At 39.2% G+C, this 20,627-nt stretch overlaps 1 protein-coding gene across 1 annotated transcript in view; it reads left to right on the top strand.

Annotated features, from left to right (window-relative positions):
* The window catches only part of LOC126267799 (uncharacterized), a 387,883-nt gene that overhangs the window by 112,368 nt on the left and 254,888 nt on the right, over positions 1–20,627 (top strand). The window contains exon 4 of the mRNA XM_049973103.1: positions 17,001–17,123. Coding sequence (XP_049829060.1) covers positions 17,001–17,123 — 123 coding nt within the window. The remainder of the gene's footprint in view (positions 1–17,000; positions 17,124–20,627) is intronic.

Below are 20,627 nucleotides of genomic sequence, written 5' to 3'. Positions count from 1 at the left end.
TCTCCACTAGGGTTTTGATTACCTCTCGTCATGCCCTGAAATGAGAAATGTCCTGCCCACTATCCTTCCCACCCCTGCCGTCCACCGAACCTACATAATATACTCGCCCACCCTTACACAACCCCTGCTCCCAATCCCTTACCTCATGGCTCACACCCCTGTAATAGACCTAGATGCAAGACGTGTCCCATACATCCCCAACTACTCCAGTCCGGTCACTAACATCACCTATCCCATCAAAGGCATGGCTACCTGTGAAACCAGTCATGTGATTTACAAGCTAAGCTGCAACCTCTGTGCTGCATTCTATGTAGGCATGACAACCAACAAGCTGTCTGTGGCCAAGAAACAAGTGGACCACCCTGTTACTGAACGCACTGCCAAACATGATATCCCTCATCTTAATGACTGCTTGACAGTCTGTACCATATGGATCCTTCCCACAAACACCAGCTTTTCTGAACTGCACAGGTGGGAACTTTCCCTGCAATCTCTCCTGCCCTCCGTCTAAACTGCAACACTTGACTGCCTGCCACTCCCACCATACTATCCCTCCCCCTCCCTCCCTGCCCCAGCTTCCTCCTTACCCCCACCCAGTCACCATTCCCATCATGCACTGGTGCTGCTGTTCACAGTGTGGTCTCAGTTCTCTGAGACTGCAGATGTGTGTACAAGTTGCATTTATGTCAGAGAGAGAGAGAGAGATAGAGAGAGAGAGAGAGAGAGAGAGAGTGGTGTGTGTGTGTGTGTGTGTGTGTGTGTGTGTGTGTGTGTGTGTGTGTGTGTGTGTGTGTGTGTGTTTGTGTTTGTTTGTGTGTGTGTGTGTGTGTGTTTGTGTGTGTTTGTGTGTGTGCACGCGTGTGTGTCTACTGCTGACAAAGGCCTTAATGGCCGAAAGCTTTAATTGTGTGAATCTTTTTATTGTGCCTATCGCGACTCAGCATCTCCGCTATATGTTGAGTAGCAACTTTCCTTCTCTGGTACTGTTACATTCCATCCTGGATTTTCCATTGTTTGACATTTTCAACAGAATCATTTGTCTTGTCACCCATTTCAAACAAGATAGAATTCAAACAAGCTGCCCTACTTTCATTATCATAAGCTTCAGCATTTGCATGTTTAGAACACACAAGATTAGCAATCCATAGAAATCACAGTTTTTGGCATCACTATAAACAGAAGAATCAGAAAATAAATTTGTTAAGACACCCTCCTCTGATTCATATTCAGGTACAATGTATTTCTTTCCACCATACAGTTTCTTTAGATACATGTTCCAAAACTTACTTTCAACAACAGCTGCATTTACTGGGTACTCATGCTTACAATTATTTGATACCTCCTCATGTGTATTCAGAGTTGCCTGGTCATAAAATCTATTAGTTTCCTCCTTGACAGGCCTCAAGGTTATGAAAGTTGTGATTATAGTTCCTACCACCATTCCAATTATTGTGATTGCCATGGTTATTGTCAATGTGGCAGTTCCTTCTGTGTCTGTTGTGAAAGTTATGCTCATTGTGATTATCAGAACCACCATTCTGGTTACCACTTGTGTTATGTGAATTTTTGTATGTGTCCTCATCCAAAGGTTTTCCTAATTTATCAACATACCTTAAGAAATTATCAATTGAGTCATCAGGACTGCAGGCTAGGCAAGATTGAGATCTTCTGGGCAGATATCTTCTTAAAGCATCTATAAGTATTAGATCATCTAGCGGTTTGTCAAGATGAGCAAGCTTACGCAGCTGTCTTTCACAGAACTCCCTCATCAAAATATCACCAAGCCTGTAATTGTTACCATTAAAAAGTACACTTTTAATGCCAGTCTGTTTGTCTGCTAACCAGATTTTGTTTAAGAATAACTGCTCAAATTCTTTAAATGAAGTTTCAGTTTTAATATACTGGTTGGCCCAAGAGGGTTTCACCATCAAGAAACCATTTTACTAATTTTATTTTAGCAGTCAGACATGCCAGCAGGAAAGCTATCTCTACATTGACAGATAAAATCAGCCGGGTTCATTTTAAAATGTATTATTTAAATAATAAGTTGCAGGACGTTACAAAGCCACAGTTAACTTGTGGGTGCACCATAGTCAATTCTACATTGTTCAGACAAGATTCGAAAGTTTGAATATTTTCAGAGACAACATTTATGTAATGGTTAACATTTGAAAAATGTCCCAGCATTTGATTATTGTTCAGTTTTAGTCTTTCCTCAGTAAAGGTGCTTTTTTGCTCGATGTATTGATTCATAACCTTGAACTCTACATTGTGTCTATTGAGTTCTTTGTAAATGGTATCCTCAGTATTCTTTACATGGGATTCTACATTTTCCAACATATCATTAGTATCTTTAATATCTTACTTAATTGTCCTAACAGATTCATTCAGGCTATCAATAATATGATTTAAACCTTTAAATTTGCTATCAATATCGGCTTTCAGCTCTTTTTTGTCCTTTTGTAAACCTTGTTGCAGGATCCTTGTTGTTGTTTTTTTTTTTTTTTAACATTTTTGTTAAGTTTGCTAGTAAACCAGATGCTTGCTCTTTTGGTCTGAATCCCAAAAATGGTGGGCTTTCTGATGACTGCTGCTGGTTTGGTGTCAACTTGTGAATTTGTTGTGGTGGAGTAGATTTTTCTCCTGTAACGTCTACATTCTCGGAAATAGACATGGTGATGGGTAAAAGCAATAGTTAACCTAAATTCTTTTGGGATGTAGGTTGCTGCACTAGGAAAGAGAATCCTAGGTCTTACTGCAGCTGGGCTTCCTATAAGTTTATGGCATGAGTCAGCATTCAACTGCCATTTAAACTTCCCTCCAAAACACGTAACATTAGATCGGTATTACACTATCACATTTCTTTGTCAAAGTTGATATGTCAAATATTTATGTCAAAGAAATTTGATGCTGTAATAGGGAATTTTTTTAAATCTCCCCTGTCATCAAATAAATATGATCAAATCCAGTGGTTTGCCGTAGATTTGATCATAAAAGTCGCTTGTCTTCCATTCACTGCAATGTGAAATGTTACCACTTCGAGTGCTAGTGTCACTGCAGTATTCTGTCACCAGTAGTATGTTTGTAAACATGGCTGCAAAGTTTGTGCCATCAACTACAAAATTAATGGAAATGTATGAAACTGAAGAGGTGCTTTCAACGTGAAGCACCTTTAGTACAACAATAGATTTCTCATCTCTCCAGTCTTCTTGATCTATTTTTGTATTCAGGATGCCTCACATTGTAAACTGCCTCATCAGCTCCATACATTTCTATTAATTTTGTAGTTGTGGGACACAAAATGTAATTATTACTTTGATTTACAATAAAAATAGTTCTTAATGCACATAAAGTGTATTGAACATTTATTTACTATCAGATATTGGTACTTTAGTGCTTTATAAATTGCTTTGATATTATTATAGTTAATGTGCACTGTGGTATTCAAGTGCTATACTGTAAGCTAGAGTACCTCTCTCCTGTAGCAAGAAATCAGAGTGTTACTGTGAGCCTGTCTACTGCAGATATAGAAATTCTTGAATGAGTATTGTGCTTTGTGATATGACGAGGCACTTTGCTGAGCAAGTGCTGAAATGTGGTTATCATGCCTGTAGTTGAGAGACAACTCACTTTAATAAGAAATATAAATTTATTGAACACTTGTACATACGACAGTTATGACTGTTACACCTAGCACAAGCAGGAAGTTCATGCCATACTTGCTAGTACAAAGAATAAGATTCCCAAAGATAGGGTGCTCTGCACTAGAGGTGCCCCTCCCCCCTGGAAGTGGGGAGCATGGCGAAAGGAAAGCTCATAGGATGAAGTTGTAATCTTGGTACCAATGCGGTGGGTGTAGGCGGTGGCTGGCGGAGAAAGTGGGGGCTGCAGTGTCAGCAGTGCTGCAGCCCAGTTGTTCCAATGGATGCACATGAGAGGAGATAGTGGGCAGAGACGAGTCGGCCGAAGGCAGGGTGGCTGTGTCGGGAGGAAGGTCGTCACTGAGGGACCATGCCAGTTTAATTCTATGACTGAGACTGTCTGGGGCCATCCGCGGAGGTGGATGACAAGTGTTGTAGCACAGTGTAGCACATGGTGAGGGCCTGCCCGCACAGTGTCATGCCGCAGCATAACAAAGTTGCACATAGCTAGGTCCTTGCAGACGAACACGGGGGGGCAGGGCAGGGCAGGGGGTTGCCAGGTGCATGATGTGCCTGCAGACATGCTCGGCCAGGGTGCGAAGATCCTCGGATACAGCAGGAGGAGAATCCTCGACGAACTCGGCGGGAAGAAAGAGTGGCTCAGCATACAGAACCTCAGCGAGAAAGGCATTAAGATCTTCCTTATGAGCTGAGCGAATACCCAGCAGGATCCACAGGAGGGCCTCCAACCATAGGCCTCTGTGGCACATTAGGGTGGCCTTGAGTGTGCAGTGCCACCGCTCGACGAGGCCATTCGCCTGCAGGTGGTATGTGGTATGAAACTTGGCGACTCCGCAGAGTTTGTAGAGTAGTGAGAAGAGTGGGAATTCAAATTTGCATCCCTCAACTATGGTGAGAGATAGGGAACAGCCAAAGTGCGCAACCCATGCCAAGATGGAGGAAAAGGTGGCAGTCTCAACCATGATGTCAGTAACTGCCTTGACCCGGCGGGTCACACGGTCAATGACAGACAAGATATATCTGTAGCCCTCGGATGGAGGAAGAGGACCAATGACTTTGATATAGACGTGCCGGAAATGCCCCTTAGGGATGTCAGACTTGCCCAGAAGAGGTTGGGCGTTCCTGCCGACCTTGCAGCGCTGGCATGGAACGCGCATATGGCTCCCAAGTGTGACAGTCAAGCTTGACACCAGTCCAGACAAAGCCACATTGTGACTCGTGTCCCAAGGTGAGCTAAACCATGCAAGGTGGCAAAGACCGTATAGTGAAGTGCGGTGAAGACCAAGGGTGAAGTGTGCCCATAGAGGTGTCACAATGGACGGGGATACAGTTTATCTTGATACAGTTCATCTAGGTCATGGTTGTGTCTGATCCTCTGATCCTCCATTCACCTGTGTTTGATTCCAACATGGGATCAAATATTTTCTGCAGCACTTTCCTCTCAAATCTGAAAAGTTTATGAAAGTCTTGCTTTCAGATACTAAACATTTCACAGCCATAATGTTCCACAGGTTGTGTCAGAATTTTATATAACTGGACCTTGGATTGTTCCGAGGGGCATGCAGACTGAAGCAGTTGTGTTGGGCTTTGGTTTCCTGCATGTATCCTGGCATTAATCGCTACTTAGCACAATGACTTTTCCATGAAAAGTGTTTACAGGCATTTAAACCATGAACTCTGTTGTAGTATCAGTCTACACCCACCCGCCATGCTTCCTCCTACAGTGAATGTAGCCATGCTGAGTAGGCAGATATAATTAGTGCAGGCACAATCTAGATATTCCAGATTCTTGTCTTCAACTTGGATCCCTTCGAACGTCTCTTCAGAAGTCTCACATATGATCTCTTCAAGGGCAAAATTGAAGCGAGTAGGAGACATCTCTTTACCTAAAACCTCCTGTTACTCAATTTTCTATCTTCACATTTGTCGATAATTCAGAAGTAGAACGTACATTATTCCCATTTAAATGAAAATCAAAACTGAGATATATAAATTTTTGTTTCAGGCTAAACTTCAGTCATACTGACACACATATTATTTAACATTTTATCATTTCCAACTTCCTTTTGTGTCCACTTGTGCTACTCTCTTCAAAACGTTTATCTGGGAGTAAAGATAAAATAAGAGTAATGACCCATTTGCAATTACTATACTAGTTCACTTATTACAATCAGTTCTCAATACATATCCCATGAGCAGTAGGTCACTTAGTAAATCGTTTGAAATTTCTGCTTACATACCATAATATTTGCTGTCTCAAATGCTGTTCACTGTTGGCATCAACTACTATTATTTTGTCTGTCTTTGTTTTCTGATGTTGAACAGAAAGTGTGCTTCCATCAACTGGCAGAAGCTTCTCTTTACATGCCAATGCAGTTACATAGGAAATAAAGAGCAATGGAAAATTTATGTTGATTTCTCACCTCTTCCCACACTCTTCCTTCAAACAAGATTATTTTGTTCAAACTTAGCATCTTATTTACAATGTTCCAAGGCATCTATTTGTAACCTATTCCCATTTGAGACAAAATATGCTGGAGTAGAGAAAAACAATTTCATTGGGTCCACTTATAAAACTTGTTATACCACATCAGGACGTGTATTCCTCTAACACCTGTAGAAGATGTAAAGACACCAATATGATTTGTTGACTTAGAAAAACCTCTTGACAAAAATGAAAGAACAATAGAGAAGTGTCTGGATTAAAAAGGATGTAAGACAGGGATGCAGTCTTTCTCCCCTGTTGTTTAGTCAATACAGCTAAGAAGCAATTAAAGAAACAAAAGAATATTTCAGGAGTTGGATTGAAAATTCATGGTGAAGGGGATAAGAGTGATAAAAGATTTGATAATGAATTGCTGTCTTCAGTGAAAATGAAGAAAAACTACAGGACTTATTGAATGGAATAGAGTCAAATTATCACGGGGTAGGGATTGACAGTAAGCTAAAGGAACACTGAAGTAATAAGGAGGAACAGAAATGAAATCAGAAAAAAAAATCACATCATCCAAGAAGCAGACTGTCACATGCATAGAAGACATGTTGAAAGAAGTGTACTAGCACCCAAACCTATCCCTTAATTTGAATAAGAAATTTCTGGCTAAGTATGTCTGGAGCACAGCATTATATGAAAGTGAATCATGGACAAAGGGAAAACTGGAAAAGAAGAAAAGAGAATTGTTACAGAAAGATGTTGAAAATTAGGTGGACTAATAAAATAAGAGATAAGGAGGTTCTCCATAAAACCAGCAAGGAAAAGCATGTGTGGAAAACACTTGATTAGAGTAAGTGACAGGATAATGGAACATTAGTTCTCTACATTGGGAAATAACTTTGAGAGTACTGGAAGGAGCCACAGAGAATAAAAACTACAGGGGAAGAGTGAGATTGGAAATTTCCAGCAAATCACTGAGAAGGGATAACAGCCTATTCTGAGTTGAAAAGGCTGGCGCAGGGGAGGAAGTCAAGGTGGGCCACATCATATCAGTCAGAAGACTGACCATGTATTGATTCTTCATACATCCATAGTTGAAATGGAAGACAGTGGGACTTCATCTGGTATAAATTTATATTAAAAATGAAGAAAGTCCTCCAGCTGTATTTAAGGTGTTGATTTTATTTTGGCAACTAGTTTCAACATTGTAACATCATCTTCAGGCCCACACACTTGTTGACGTCAAGTGCATGTGGCTGATACTAGAAGTCAGTATTGATTAGCTCAGAATTTAAGAAAGAGTTAGTAGAATGATGTGTTGTAGCTATAAATTGGAAAATCTGAGGTTAGCTCTTTAAAGACAGTGCCAAATACCCAGCAAGGGCATAGGAAAAACATCTATGGCTGTAACTTGGCTATGGCAAATTCATGTGTGCAGAATGAGTGATGGTATTGATGTAAACAAGTGAATTATAAGGTGTGTCTGACAAGTTGAGTGAATGCTCTCAGAAAATATAGGAAACAGGAGTTACAAACAAAATACCTTTACTGGCCTTCAAAGTAATCACCATTAGCTACAATACACATCTGACCCTGGTTGTAAAGTTGTTGGGAACAGCCAGTAAATGTTTCTTGTGGACTCAGTTGAAGCACTGTGGTCATATGTTGTTGGATACCCACAATGCCTGAAAATGTTTGTGAACAACAGTGCTTACATTGTCTTTGCTTATCTTCAACTCGTCTGCTTTCTTTCTCAGAGACAGCCACCATTCATCCGCAAGCATACATCACACTTGCATCATTGGAAAATGGAGCAACATGTTAATGTGAGCTTTGTTTCTGATTATGAAAAATAGCATTGGAGTCTCATAGAATGTTAGTGCAAGTGTATGATGATAAAGAAGTGCACAAAAAGTATACATTTCAGTGGTTTAAACATTTTAGAGATAGAAAGGATGTTGTTGAATATAGGCTGTGTTCTACTCAACACATACAATCCCAGACAATGTCAAACAAGTGCTTGGATGCTCACAGATGATCAGTGACTGTCTTGAAGAATGAGAGCTGAGTAGCTGAAGATAAGTAAAAACAGTGTAAGTGCTATTGTTTGTGAACATTCACAGATATTGCAGATAGCCAACTACGCAATGACTGTGATGCTTCGAGCAATTCCACAAGATGGGTTTGCTGGTAGTTTCCAACAGCTTTACAAACAAAGTCAGAATTGTGTTGTAGCCAATACTGGTTACTTTGAAAGCCAGTAAAGGCATTTTGCTTGAAACTCTTGTTTCCTTTGCTTCACCTACACAGACACCTTGGAAGACACAATACGGTGCGTGGCAGAGGGTACTCTGTACCACTATTACCTAGTCATTTCCTTCCCTATTCCACTCTCAAATCGAGTGAGAGAAAAATGGCTATCTATATGCCTCTGTATGAGTCCCAATTTCTTGTATCTTATCTTTATTGTCCTTATAAGCAATGTATGTTAATGCCAGCAGAGTCGTTTGGCAGTCAGCTTCAAATGCTGGTTATCTCTGTAAAACTAAGAGTTGTTCAAACCTACAGGCAACAAATCTAGCAGCCTCCCTCTGAATTGCTTTAATGTCTTCCTTCAATCTGACTTGTTACGGATCCCAAAGTGCTCAAGAATAGGTTGAATCAGTGTTCTATATGAAGTCTCCTTTACAGGTGGACCACTCTTTCCTAAACCTCTCCCAATAAACTGCAGCTAACCATCCACCTTCCCTACCACAGTTATCACATGCTCATTCCATTTCATATCACTTTGCAACATTATCCCCAGATATTTAAGCGAGTTGACTGTATCAAAGCAGGACACTATAATAATGTATCTGAACATTACTGGTTTGTTGTTCCTAAACATCCACATTAACTTACATTTTTCCATGTTCAGCTGCTCTTCATCACACCAACTAGAAATTTTGCTGAAGTTGTCTTGTATCTTCTTACCATCATTTAACTTCAACACTTAAGTGTATACCACATCATCATCAGCAAACAACTGCAGTTTGCTGCCCACCCTGTCTGCTAAGTTGTTTATGTAAACAGAGAACAACAGCAGTCCTATCACACTTCTCTGGGGCACTCCTGAAGATACCATTGTCTCTGATGAACACTTGCCATCGAGGACAACATACTGGATCCTATTACTTCAGAAGTCTTTAAGCCACACGCATACCCGTGACCTAATTCCATATGATTGTATCGTTGCTAACAGATTGCAGTGGAGCACTGTGCCAAATGCTTTCCAGAAATGTAGAAATGTGGAATCTGCCTGTTGCCCTTCATCCATAGTTCAAATATATCATGTGAGAAAAGGGCAAGCTCAATTTCGCATTAGTGATGCTTTCTAAAACTGTGGTGATTCATGGACATACGCTTCTCAGTCTGAAGAAAGTTCAATATATTCCAACTAAGAGTATGTTCAAGGATTCTGCAGCAAATGGAAGGTAGAGATATTGGTCTGTAATTTTTTGGGTCTGTTATTTTATCCTTATTATACACTGGAGTCACCTGTGCTTTTTTCCAGTCACTTGGAACTTTGTACTGGGCAACAGATTCATGATAAATGCAAACTAGGTAAGGGGCTATTGCCATAGAATACTCCTTGTAAAGCTGAATCAGCATTCCATCCAGATGTGGTGATTTATTTGCTTTCAAATCTTTCAGTTGTCTTACAAGCTGCAACATAGTCGTAAATTGAACAGAGATCTAAATATAGAGTAAATTTCCTTTATTTCATGTCTATGGCCACAAATATTTTGTCATCATACTGGTTCAGTTTATAATGACCATCTTCAGATGGTTTTTACAAAACATGTCCTACCAGTTTTTGTCTGTAATGGCCATCTTCAGATCTAGCTGGCTCCAGTATACTAGGACATGTTTTAACAGATATGAGGATGGTCACTACAGACCACAACTGGTAGGACTTTTTTTTATAAAAATATTTCCTAAATACTGGAGCCAGACAGATCTGAAGATGGTCATTATAGACCGAAACCAGTAGTCTGATGACAAAAAATTTTTGACCATAGACGTGAAGTAAAGAAAATTTATTTCAGTTGTTTCTCTATGCCAGGGATGCTTATTACTATGTCATTTGTATGGAAGTCGGTCCAATGTTTAAATGACATTATGTTGGCACAATTCTCCCATGTGAACAATTTCTTGAACATGGAATTTAAAACTTCAACTTTCGTTCTTTTATCTTCAACTGCCACACCAGACTGGTCAACAAGGGATGAATGGAAGCCTTAGACCTGCATAGAGATTTTACATAGGATCAGAATTTTCTCGGATTCTCTGCCAGACCTTTTGCTAAGGTGTGTCGGTGGTATTTGTTGTATGCTTTGCACATAGATCTTTTCACAGACACACAAATCTCTACTAACCTTTGCTTGTTGCCATTTGTACATTCTCTTTTGAATAGAGAGTGCAACAGCCCGTGCTTCCTCATCATCTTCTAAATTTCATTGTTAAACCATTGAGGATCTTTTCCATCCTTTATTCACTAGGCAAGTAACTCTCCAGACAATGATTTACATTCTGCTTAAACTTTGTTATAATTCCTCTACATCTATGTTATTGGAACTAAGTGATGTCACTTCACGGTCTAAGTGAGATGCTAATGGCTGCTTATCTGCTATAGCTTGTAGAAACATGCTCATAGCATTCTTGACTGATTGATTAACTTTTGTACTCATAGTTGCTATAATGACGTCATGATCGTTAATCCCCGTTTCTGTACTGATATTGTTGATAAGGTTCATCCTGTTTGTAGCTGTAAGGTTTAAGATATTTCCATTGCATGCGGACTGCCAAACTAGCTGCTCAAAGTTTTCAGAAAACATGTTCAAAAGTATTTTCTATGACTGTCGGTCTGTAATGCCCCCCTGCCCCAATGAAGAATTCATAGACATCCGTGTCTCTACTCAGCAGGTTAAAGTTGCCACCAACTAGTATCACATGACCTGGGTATTTATTTGTTATGCTGACCATAAACATCCTTTGGATGACTCTAGAACTGTCACAGCAGAATCGGGTGACCAGTAAAATCATGCAAGAATTACGTTGGTTTTATCTACAACTGTTATCTGCAAGCAGATAACACCACTGTCATACTCAGCCTCCACCTCAATAGTGACTATTTTTGTCAACTGCAATGAACACACCCACTCCTGTGGCCTCTAATCTGTCACTCCAATATGTATTCCATGACTCACTACATGTCTCAGAGTTTTCCACCTTGGGTTTCAACCAGCTCTTGATCCCAAGATTAATTTGAGTATGAGAACTCTCCTAGAGGGCAGTAAATTCGGGAACTTGACAGTTTACTGATAAAATTTTGGAAGTCAAAATGTCTTACTACTTTAAAAACAAAGATTCCAAGACTTAACCAAGTGGGAAAGCACCGGTAGATAGGCACAATGAATAAAACACACAAACACACACACAGAATTTCGAGCTTTCGCAATCGGCGGCTGATTCATCAGGAAAGAGGGAAGGAAAAGGAAAGGTGAAAGGACGTGGGTATTAAGGGAGAGGAAAGACTTACCTTAGGGGGAAAAAAGGATAGGTATATACTCGCGCGCGCACACCCACACACACACACACACACACACACACACACACACACACACACACACACATCCATCCATAAATACTACTTTCTACATACATACTACTTTCTAAGACTATTCACTGAACTTTTGAGCATAATCAGACAGGAAATAAAAGGAAGGTTTAATGATAAAATGGGGAGATGACTAATACTGACACTATCGTTTATCACAGATGGACATTGAGCAGTTATTTTTTTGCAGCAATAGATGTCATTTCTAACAGCCACCATACTATGCCCATCAAAACTGCCTGTAATTAATTTAAAAATAAACCTAAATGAACAATAATTCTACATTCCAACAATGTAAGATTGTGTCTTCACATAAAACCATAGTCATTGTGTCATTGTCATACTCCTGATTTTTAAAAGACTGAGAACTTGTTGTCTCTCCATCTTTCTTATGGGTCTGGAAACCAACTGCAGTCTTGTATTTGCGCCTGGCATGAGCACAAAAAGTGGCACTGTTGAAGAGTTGAGTGCCTTGCGTAAAAGTATTTGTAGTAGTAAGTATCTTTGCTCAGTAGTGTACGTTGTTAGAGATTTACATATTCTTACTCAGGTAATTTAAATACAAATGTAATATCACATCAATTTTGTTGTTTGGCTTCAGCTGATTTCATACTGCTTTTTTGCATGAAAATGATGAAATCTTCATTAGTTTGTTTTGAGAACGGGAATTATTCTCAACGGTTTTCAAAAAATACGGAAATAATAATAACACTAATTTTTATGAAACAGCCAAAATATAAGATTTAAAAAAAAGTGAAAAAATGAAATTGGTTAACAAATTTTTTGATAATACAAATTTTTAAATACTAGATGTTAACCATATGTGAACCAAAAGGGTAGCAATTACTAGTAAATTGTAGTCATAATGATGTCAAATTAGTTGGAAATGTTATTTATGAAATTTGAAATCCATATACAAATCTTTAGACAGCATCAAATACAGAATAATTATTACTAAAATATTGAAACTGAATTTTGATATTAGTATACTTTTGGTCCAAGATGGGTAATCTGTGTTAATATAAATAGAAGAACAGAATTAGATATGTAAATAAATAGTGCCAGAGCACTCAGAAATTGCAATTGCACCACTTTAATACAAATGATAAGTTTATGTCAACGCTTGGTATTTACTGCAAACTAAATTTTTACTTATAAATTACAAGGTATTGTGTAAGGAAAGAGTAATTTACAACCAGACAGAAGGTCACAAGAAAAATCTACAAGAGCAGGAAGTGTGACTGCATGTATTGAAAATGCTTCCAAGAAGTCGAAAATGATCATTGCTCCAAGAAGATCTACAGGAGCAAGAAAGGTAATGCTGAATAGTGAAAACAATTTATGGTCAAGACTCCTCTGTCACAAGAAGCCCAAGTCTCCAAACAGCAGACAGAAATAGGTCACCTCATATATTATCACAATGTTAAAGGCCTCAGAAATACAGTAAGTAAACTCAAAATAATTATCACTGATAAAACATGCATTTCTTGTGCATAAGTGTCCACTGCCTGAGCTGTCTGCATATCATGTTATGATCAACAAAGTCATCCCTTACCTGATGACTGACTTGTGCCCTTGCAATCCACTCAGCCTGAATGCAGAACTACGAATTAAGATCATAATTTTTGACTGGTTTAACTGTATTCTAGACAACGTTCAGAAATAATGGTACTTGCGTATATTTTGTGAAAGATATTTAACAGGCATTAACAAGGAATATGTCCTTCGCCTCAGAAGTGTTGTCTCTGTGCCAGAAAAAGTATGCCATTATAGTTCTGCAAAGGTACTGCAATATTCTGTTGAGATTTTAATGTTGATTTTCTTATAGGAGTTCACAAAAAGTCCCAGCTGATAAATTTAATAATTTCTTTTGGTACACATAAAAATGGCACTAACAAGGATAATTAGCTGTCTTGATAAAGTAGAAACTGATCTTAACTGAGTGAACAGAAGAGATTAGAATTTTTCATTGTCACATGACATTTTATAAACTGTCATTTGATTGAAATATTGGTGATTCACCAGTAAATAAAGTTGAAGCCTACATCAGCATACATCTATTACAAAAGAGTATAAGCATACAAAGAAACACAGACATTGTAAAAATCTAAATGGATGCTACATGTCTCCCTCTTCCTTAAATTCATCCACACTAGAACAACAACTAGTTTTGAACATTTCCATACATCTATAGAAAGATAACAAACATCCTCCCCCCCCCCCCCCCCCCCTTACACACACACACACACACACACACACACACACACACACACGTGTGTGTGTGTGTGTGTGTGAGAGAGAGAGAGAGAGAGAGAGAGAGAGAGTATTACAATGCAAAAAATTTCAGTACCTACTCCTTATCTTCCTCATCTTATAATCTTCCACACTGCAATAACATTTGATTTGTAAGTATTTTTGAATGTCTAATTCAGCAGCTATTAGCTTGTAGTCCTTGCACTAGGACTATGTTTTATTGCTAAGCTTCACAGCTATATAATACAGGGTATTTTCAAACAAGCCAAGTCTGTGACAAGGTAATGTGTTGTCTGATATACACCTAATTTCACAAGCATACCTAAAAGATTTTCTTTCAAGAAGCTGTGCATTTTTTAGTTCCCAGAGGAGTATTTCATTTATAACAGAAAATCAGGATGGTATAATGACAGTATTATGAAAAGGATAGACAACGCACATACACAATCATGCAAGTACAACTCACACACACACACATGACCACTGTATCTGATCACCAAAGCCAGACTGCAAACAGCTGTGGATAGCAGTAGAAGCAGTCTGGGTGATGGGGGTAAGGAGGAGGCTGGGGCAGGGAGGGGGAGGAATAGGAGGATAGGGGTGGGGGACAGTAATGCTTGTGATTGGACTGAAGTAGGTAGTGGTGGGAGAATGTGAGAGACAGATCTTGTGTCTAGGTCTATTACAGGGATATGAACCATAAGGAAATGGGTTATGAGCAGATGGGGTGGATGAGGACACTGTATGTTCAGTGGGCAGTGGAATGTCACTGTGGGATGGGTGGGAACAATAGTGGGAATGATATTCCTCATTTAGGCTATGATGTAATCCACCCCCAGTGCCCCTTAATCACCTCCTGTTAACATTCCACAATTTCTTTTCACAACCGTTGGCTCACCGTCATTCCCCAAATCCCTCAACATGCAAGCTAATGTTACATCCACAGAAAGAATTACAATTTTTCACCTAAAAACTGATCCCAACCTTGTAATCTGACCTACTGTCAAAGACTCCACCACTGTGGTTTTGAACTGCAAGAATTACCTGGTGGAAGGACTCCGCTAGCTGTCAGATTCGTCCACCTACAAACTCTGCCACAGTAACCCCATTCCAGCAATCCTGCACGCTCTCCAATCTCTCCTCAAATCTTAGGCCAATCCGAGTACCTCTCCCCTTAGTATCTTTCCTCACCCCTACTATTCCCCATTCCCCACATTCCTACCTTGTTCATGCTTCCTAAAGTCCATAAACCTAAACACACAGGATTCCCCATTGTGACCGTTTACTGTGTCTCCATTGAGAGAATCGCTCCTCTCATAGACCATCACATTTAGTCCATTACCTACAACCTATCCTTCTATATAAAAGACACCAACCACTTCTTCCACCAACTCCCAACAGTTTCCGTTCCATTATCATGTGGTACCCTGCTACTATTGATGTTACCACCATTTACACTAACGTCTCTATTGCCCTTGGCCTTTCTGCTATTGAACACTACCTTTCCCAGCAACCAATGGATTCCAAATCTATCTTGTCACCATGACCAACTGTATTCTTACCCACAATTTCTTCACCTTCGAAGGCATCATCCCCAAACAAGTCCATGATATGACAATGGGCACCTGCATAGCACCATCCTATTTTGACCTATTACATCTCTGTGATCAGGATTGATGGTGGTGATACTCTACCCACATTCCTCCAGAAACTCAACACTTTCTCCCCCATTTGCTTCATCTGGTCCTTTTTAAAACAACCTCTACCTTAACGATGGCTACATTAATACCTCCATCCTTGCTAAACCTAACAACCACCAGCAGTACCTCCTCTTCAACAGCTGCCATCCATTCCATACCAAGAAGTCCCTTACATACAGCCTAGTAGTGACAAGCAGTCCCTCTCTAAGTATATTAAGGCGTTTGCAGACCAAAATTACCCTCCTAACTTTGTACAGAAGCAGATCTCCTGTGCCTTATCTCTCCAGTCACACACGATATATCTTAGAGTCTCATTGCCTGGCCACGAAGGAGCATCCCTTGTGACTCAGTATCAGCGAGGACTGGAGCAACTGAATCATATTCTCTGTCAAGGTTTCAGCTACATCTTATCATGCCCTGAAATGAAGAATATCCTATGCACAATCCTTCTCACCCTCCAACTGTGGCATTTTGCTGCCCACCGAACCTACACAATATCCTCATCCATCTCTATTCCAAGCCTGCTCACAACCCTTAGCATCATAGCTGATGTCCCTGTTACAGATTTAGTTGCAAGACCTTTCCCATATATCCTCCCCCCACCATCTATTCCAGTTAGTTCACAAGCATCACCTATCTTATCAAAGGCAGGGCTACCTGTGAAAGCAGTCATGTGATCTACAAGCTAAGATGCAATGACTGTGTTGTTCTAAATGGGCGTGACAACAGACAAGCTGTCTGTCCGCATGAATGGCCACTGACAAACTGTGGCCAAGTGATACCCAGTTACTGTACACACTGCCCAACACAACATTCTTTGCTTCAGTTACTACTACACAGCCTGCGCCATCTGGATTCTTCCTACCAAACCAGCTTTTCTGAAATGCAAAGGTGGGAACTGTCCCTAAAATATATCATGGGTTTGCATAACCTCCTTTCCTCAACCTTCATTGGTCATGTTCCATCACTCACCTATCCCCTTCCCTGCTCCCACTCCAGCACACAGCCTTCTTTTTTGCCAATCTCACTTTGACACACACAGACTCTGTATTGACTATACACAAATATTTTGTTATCCAACTTTTCTGATGACACCTTATCTTTTATTAGGTTCCTACAACAGATATATTCACAGGGGAAATTATTTTGTGCCTTATAAATATTTATTGAGCATTAACTATCCTCACTGTGTCTGGTTGATGTATACATCTGCTTACTACATTTCTGTGCAGCAAAATAATTAGCACATTTAAGATTTTTTAATTACTAATGGGATACTTCTATGTTTGCAGGATATGTTTCCATCGGCACCAGTTATTGATGAAGAAGAATGTGTGCCATTTAATGTTGTCTCATCTGATCCAGAGTGTGGCATTCTATGCTGGAGAGCCTCTGAAGAATTTGTTGATGCTCAGGTAACACAGCGGAGTCACATTATTTGAAAGACTAACAAAACATGTGTTTTTTGCTTCATGAATCATTATTGTCTCCATATTTAGCCATTATATTATTATGTACAGTTAATTTGGAATTTTTCATGGCATCTTTAACTGTTGTCAACTAGTGGTATTTATATGTGAATAATGGCTATAATATTTATTTTTTCTGCTGTTGAAATTGTACTGCAAAATAGATATGCAATGGATGGCGGTGTTATATCATGTTTCTAAAAGGAAGCTTTGTGAAAAGTGATCAGGGTAGACGACAGCTTGTCATGTGAAGGCCCATTGATGAAGGAGTATCAATGAAGTGTGAAGAAAGAACAAAATGGTAGAAATGTATCATATGGATAGATTAGGAGAAATATATGTTAAGATATGTGCGCAGTTTGAGATGATGAGCATTTAGGTATTTCATCTCAGGAAAGTTTTTGTTTCACATTCCGTCTCCATCTGTCAGTTTTACTCATAATCAAAGAACCGGTTTGTATTTCTTATTAAATTTTTGATTGAGAAATGAAGAAAACTTCACAAGCAAATATTGCCAAAAAAGAATGTTATTGGATGACTGATTTTGCCAGGGCTAAACTGTCATCATAAGATCTGCAAGAGGACAAACACAAATTGGTAGAAAAACATTTTACAATCTTAATATTGCAACATGATAACCTGTTGTGTTACAGAATCGTATTGCAAGTGTTCATGGTCACCACCTGCTGGCAACTGACTGAAACACCACAATCACTATGTACAGTCCTAGACATAAAAACTGAGCGACGACCAGCCACCACAGAGACTAAGTCCAATTCGTTCACTTAAGGAGCCCAATAAAACCGACCACCCCTGACAACATTAAATCTGGCCATCTGCACGATCTGGTGACACTGCTAGATGCGGAAGTGTCAGGAGGAAGTGTTGGCATCTTCCAAGAGGTGGTTGTGTTCGATGAGCCTGTAGTCTAGTGGTAATTATCACGATTTTTAAAACTTATAGTCGCGTGTTCGCGTTCAACTGCATTTTTTTTTTTTTTTCAACTGCATTTCAGCCCTTGTCTAAAGTTATGAGCCTGATTAGATAATTCGCTTCACATTCTACCCGCCAGCAATAACAAGTGCTTCCAGAAACAATTCCGCAGGACAGCTCGTGGCTGCATCGTTATCAGAGCAGCTTATGCTCGAGCGTCTCCTCGTGCTTCAGCGGCTACCGGCCACTGGCCAGATGGCAACAACCGCCTGAAATCTGGCGCTGCCCAGGTGAATGTGGCGTGATGCTGTCAGTGTATGTATCAACTGTCATTTTCGAATTTGAAGTTCTAGTTATCATCTTGCAGTTAAGCATTGGATTTTGCATACTTGAAAATCATGCACTACGGTTAAACATTGTAAAATTGAGTTGCAATTGGAAAAAGGTGTAATGTCTGCAACACAATATTTACTTTTTGTATAACAGAGGGGTGAATGCAGAGGAGGCAGCTAGAAAGATTTGAATTGTGTGTAGAGCGAGTACTTTTGGGAAAAATACGCCAGAAAAAGATATTCTTGTTTCAACAAAGATCATTCTGGCATGAATGATTTTCCACATTAAGGAAGTCTCAACTACTGATATATGTGATGGATTACCATTTAACCATCATGTGACATTTGCATTCAACAGGAAAAGTTCAGAATTCTTGGTGTAGGAGTACTGCATGCTCTAACTTGGAACAACAAAAATCAATGGAGTGAATATTATTTAACAACATTAGGTCACTCATTTAGCATTCCTAGGGAGTACTGTTGCTGGTGACAAGTTAGCTTCCTAAGAAGAAATGAAAGGCTGAGCCCCACCAAAAGACATAAACATGTGCAAAGAGTAGTGGGAACATAATATTTTATGCCTGATAGCTCCAAAATCTTGTTTTGCACTACGAATTCTGTCCCAAGTGTGTGTGCATCACAGCTGGAATTTGTTGCCAACATCTGAGACACCTTTCAGTCGTAGTGTACGAAAATCGACTGACAAAATTACATCACGTGTGATAAGGCACTCTGTTGATTTGAGAAACAAAACTGTCCAGGAGGTTGATTGGAAAGCCCCCTCATGCACTTGTATTGATAGAGAAGTCCTCTCTTAAGCACTTGTCCCTCTCATCATATACTCACAAAATTTTACATTTCCTGCTCTTGATTGATCAACCACCAAGGCAATTAATTTCTAGACAAAAATGCTCTTCAAACTACATTGATTTAATGATATCATTAGCACCAGTAGGTTTCTATGGGCGTAGAATTTGTGAACTACTTTAGCATTGTCAGATTGTTTTAGATATCATGAAAGAAAACCCTGCTGCTGATTAATTTCTCTTTGATGATTACTGTTGCATTCTGTAAACTAATGGAAAACACAGTTAAAATATTCACTGTAGTAATACAAATTAATTTCAGCTTACTACAAAAACATCATGATGGCAGTCTATATTAATAAAGCATTAAGTATCTGTAAGACAATTGAGCCTATTTTAACATGAATTAGTAGGATATTACCGACACTTGACTTCTAAAATGTCTGTATTTACTTCATGTCCTGTATCATTTGCAAGTATTAGATTAGATTAGTTTTCGTTCCATAAATCCATGTTGAGGAGATCCTCGTGGTTTTTATGTTTGCTGGCAAATTATTGAAGATGAGTGTTCCTAAGTAGTGGACCCCTTTTTGAACTAAAGTAAGTGCTTTTAAGTCCTTGTGCAGATCATTTTTGTTCCTGGTATTGTATGTATGAACTGAGCTGTTTGTTGAAAAAAGAGATATATTATTTAGGACAAATTTCATTAAGGAGTAAATATACTGAGAGGCAGTAGTTAGTATACCCAGTTCTTTGAAGAGGTTTCTACAAGACGTCCGTGAGTTTACTCCACAAATAATACGTATTACATGCTTTTGGACTCTGAAAACTTTTGTTTGACTTGAAGAGTTACCCCAAAATATTATACCATATGACATTATGGAATGAAAGTAGGCAAAGTATGCAAGCTTTTTCACTTTTATGTCGCCTATGTCTGCTAACACTCAAATTGCAAATACAGATTTGTTAAGGCGTTTCTGCAGTTCTGTGGTGTGTTCCTCCCAACTGAATTTATTAACAAGTTGTAATCCCAGGAATTCAAGACTGTCAACCTCTTCTATCTGCTCTTCTTCGTACTTTATGCATATGCTGGGTGGAAAGCTCTTACAGGTTCTGAATTGCATATAGTGAGTCTTTTCGAAGTTTAATGTCTGTGAGTTGGCTTTAAACCATTTATTAAACCATTATGAAAATGTGGCAGTTCATAGATAAAATTATGTATTCACAACAACAAAAAATGTGTTGGAAGAAAACAAAAGTAGCTTTATGAGTTTTGCAGTACCATAAGGTTTTGGTTCTGATGCTGACTGTTACGAAAAGTAGCAAGATGAATTTTGCTCTAGTGTTGTCTTATGATTCTCTTTACTGAGATTGTATCT

This window comes from Schistocerca gregaria, chromosome 4, assembly GCF_023897955.1.
Source record: "Schistocerca gregaria isolate iqSchGreg1 chromosome 4, iqSchGreg1.2, whole genome shotgun sequence".
In the NCBI taxonomy this organism is placed as follows: Eukaryota; Metazoa; Arthropoda; class Insecta; order Orthoptera; family Acrididae; genus Schistocerca; species Schistocerca gregaria.
The sequence above is the reverse complement of the archived record's forward strand: the minus strand, read 5'-3'. Positions and strand labels throughout refer to the sequence as shown.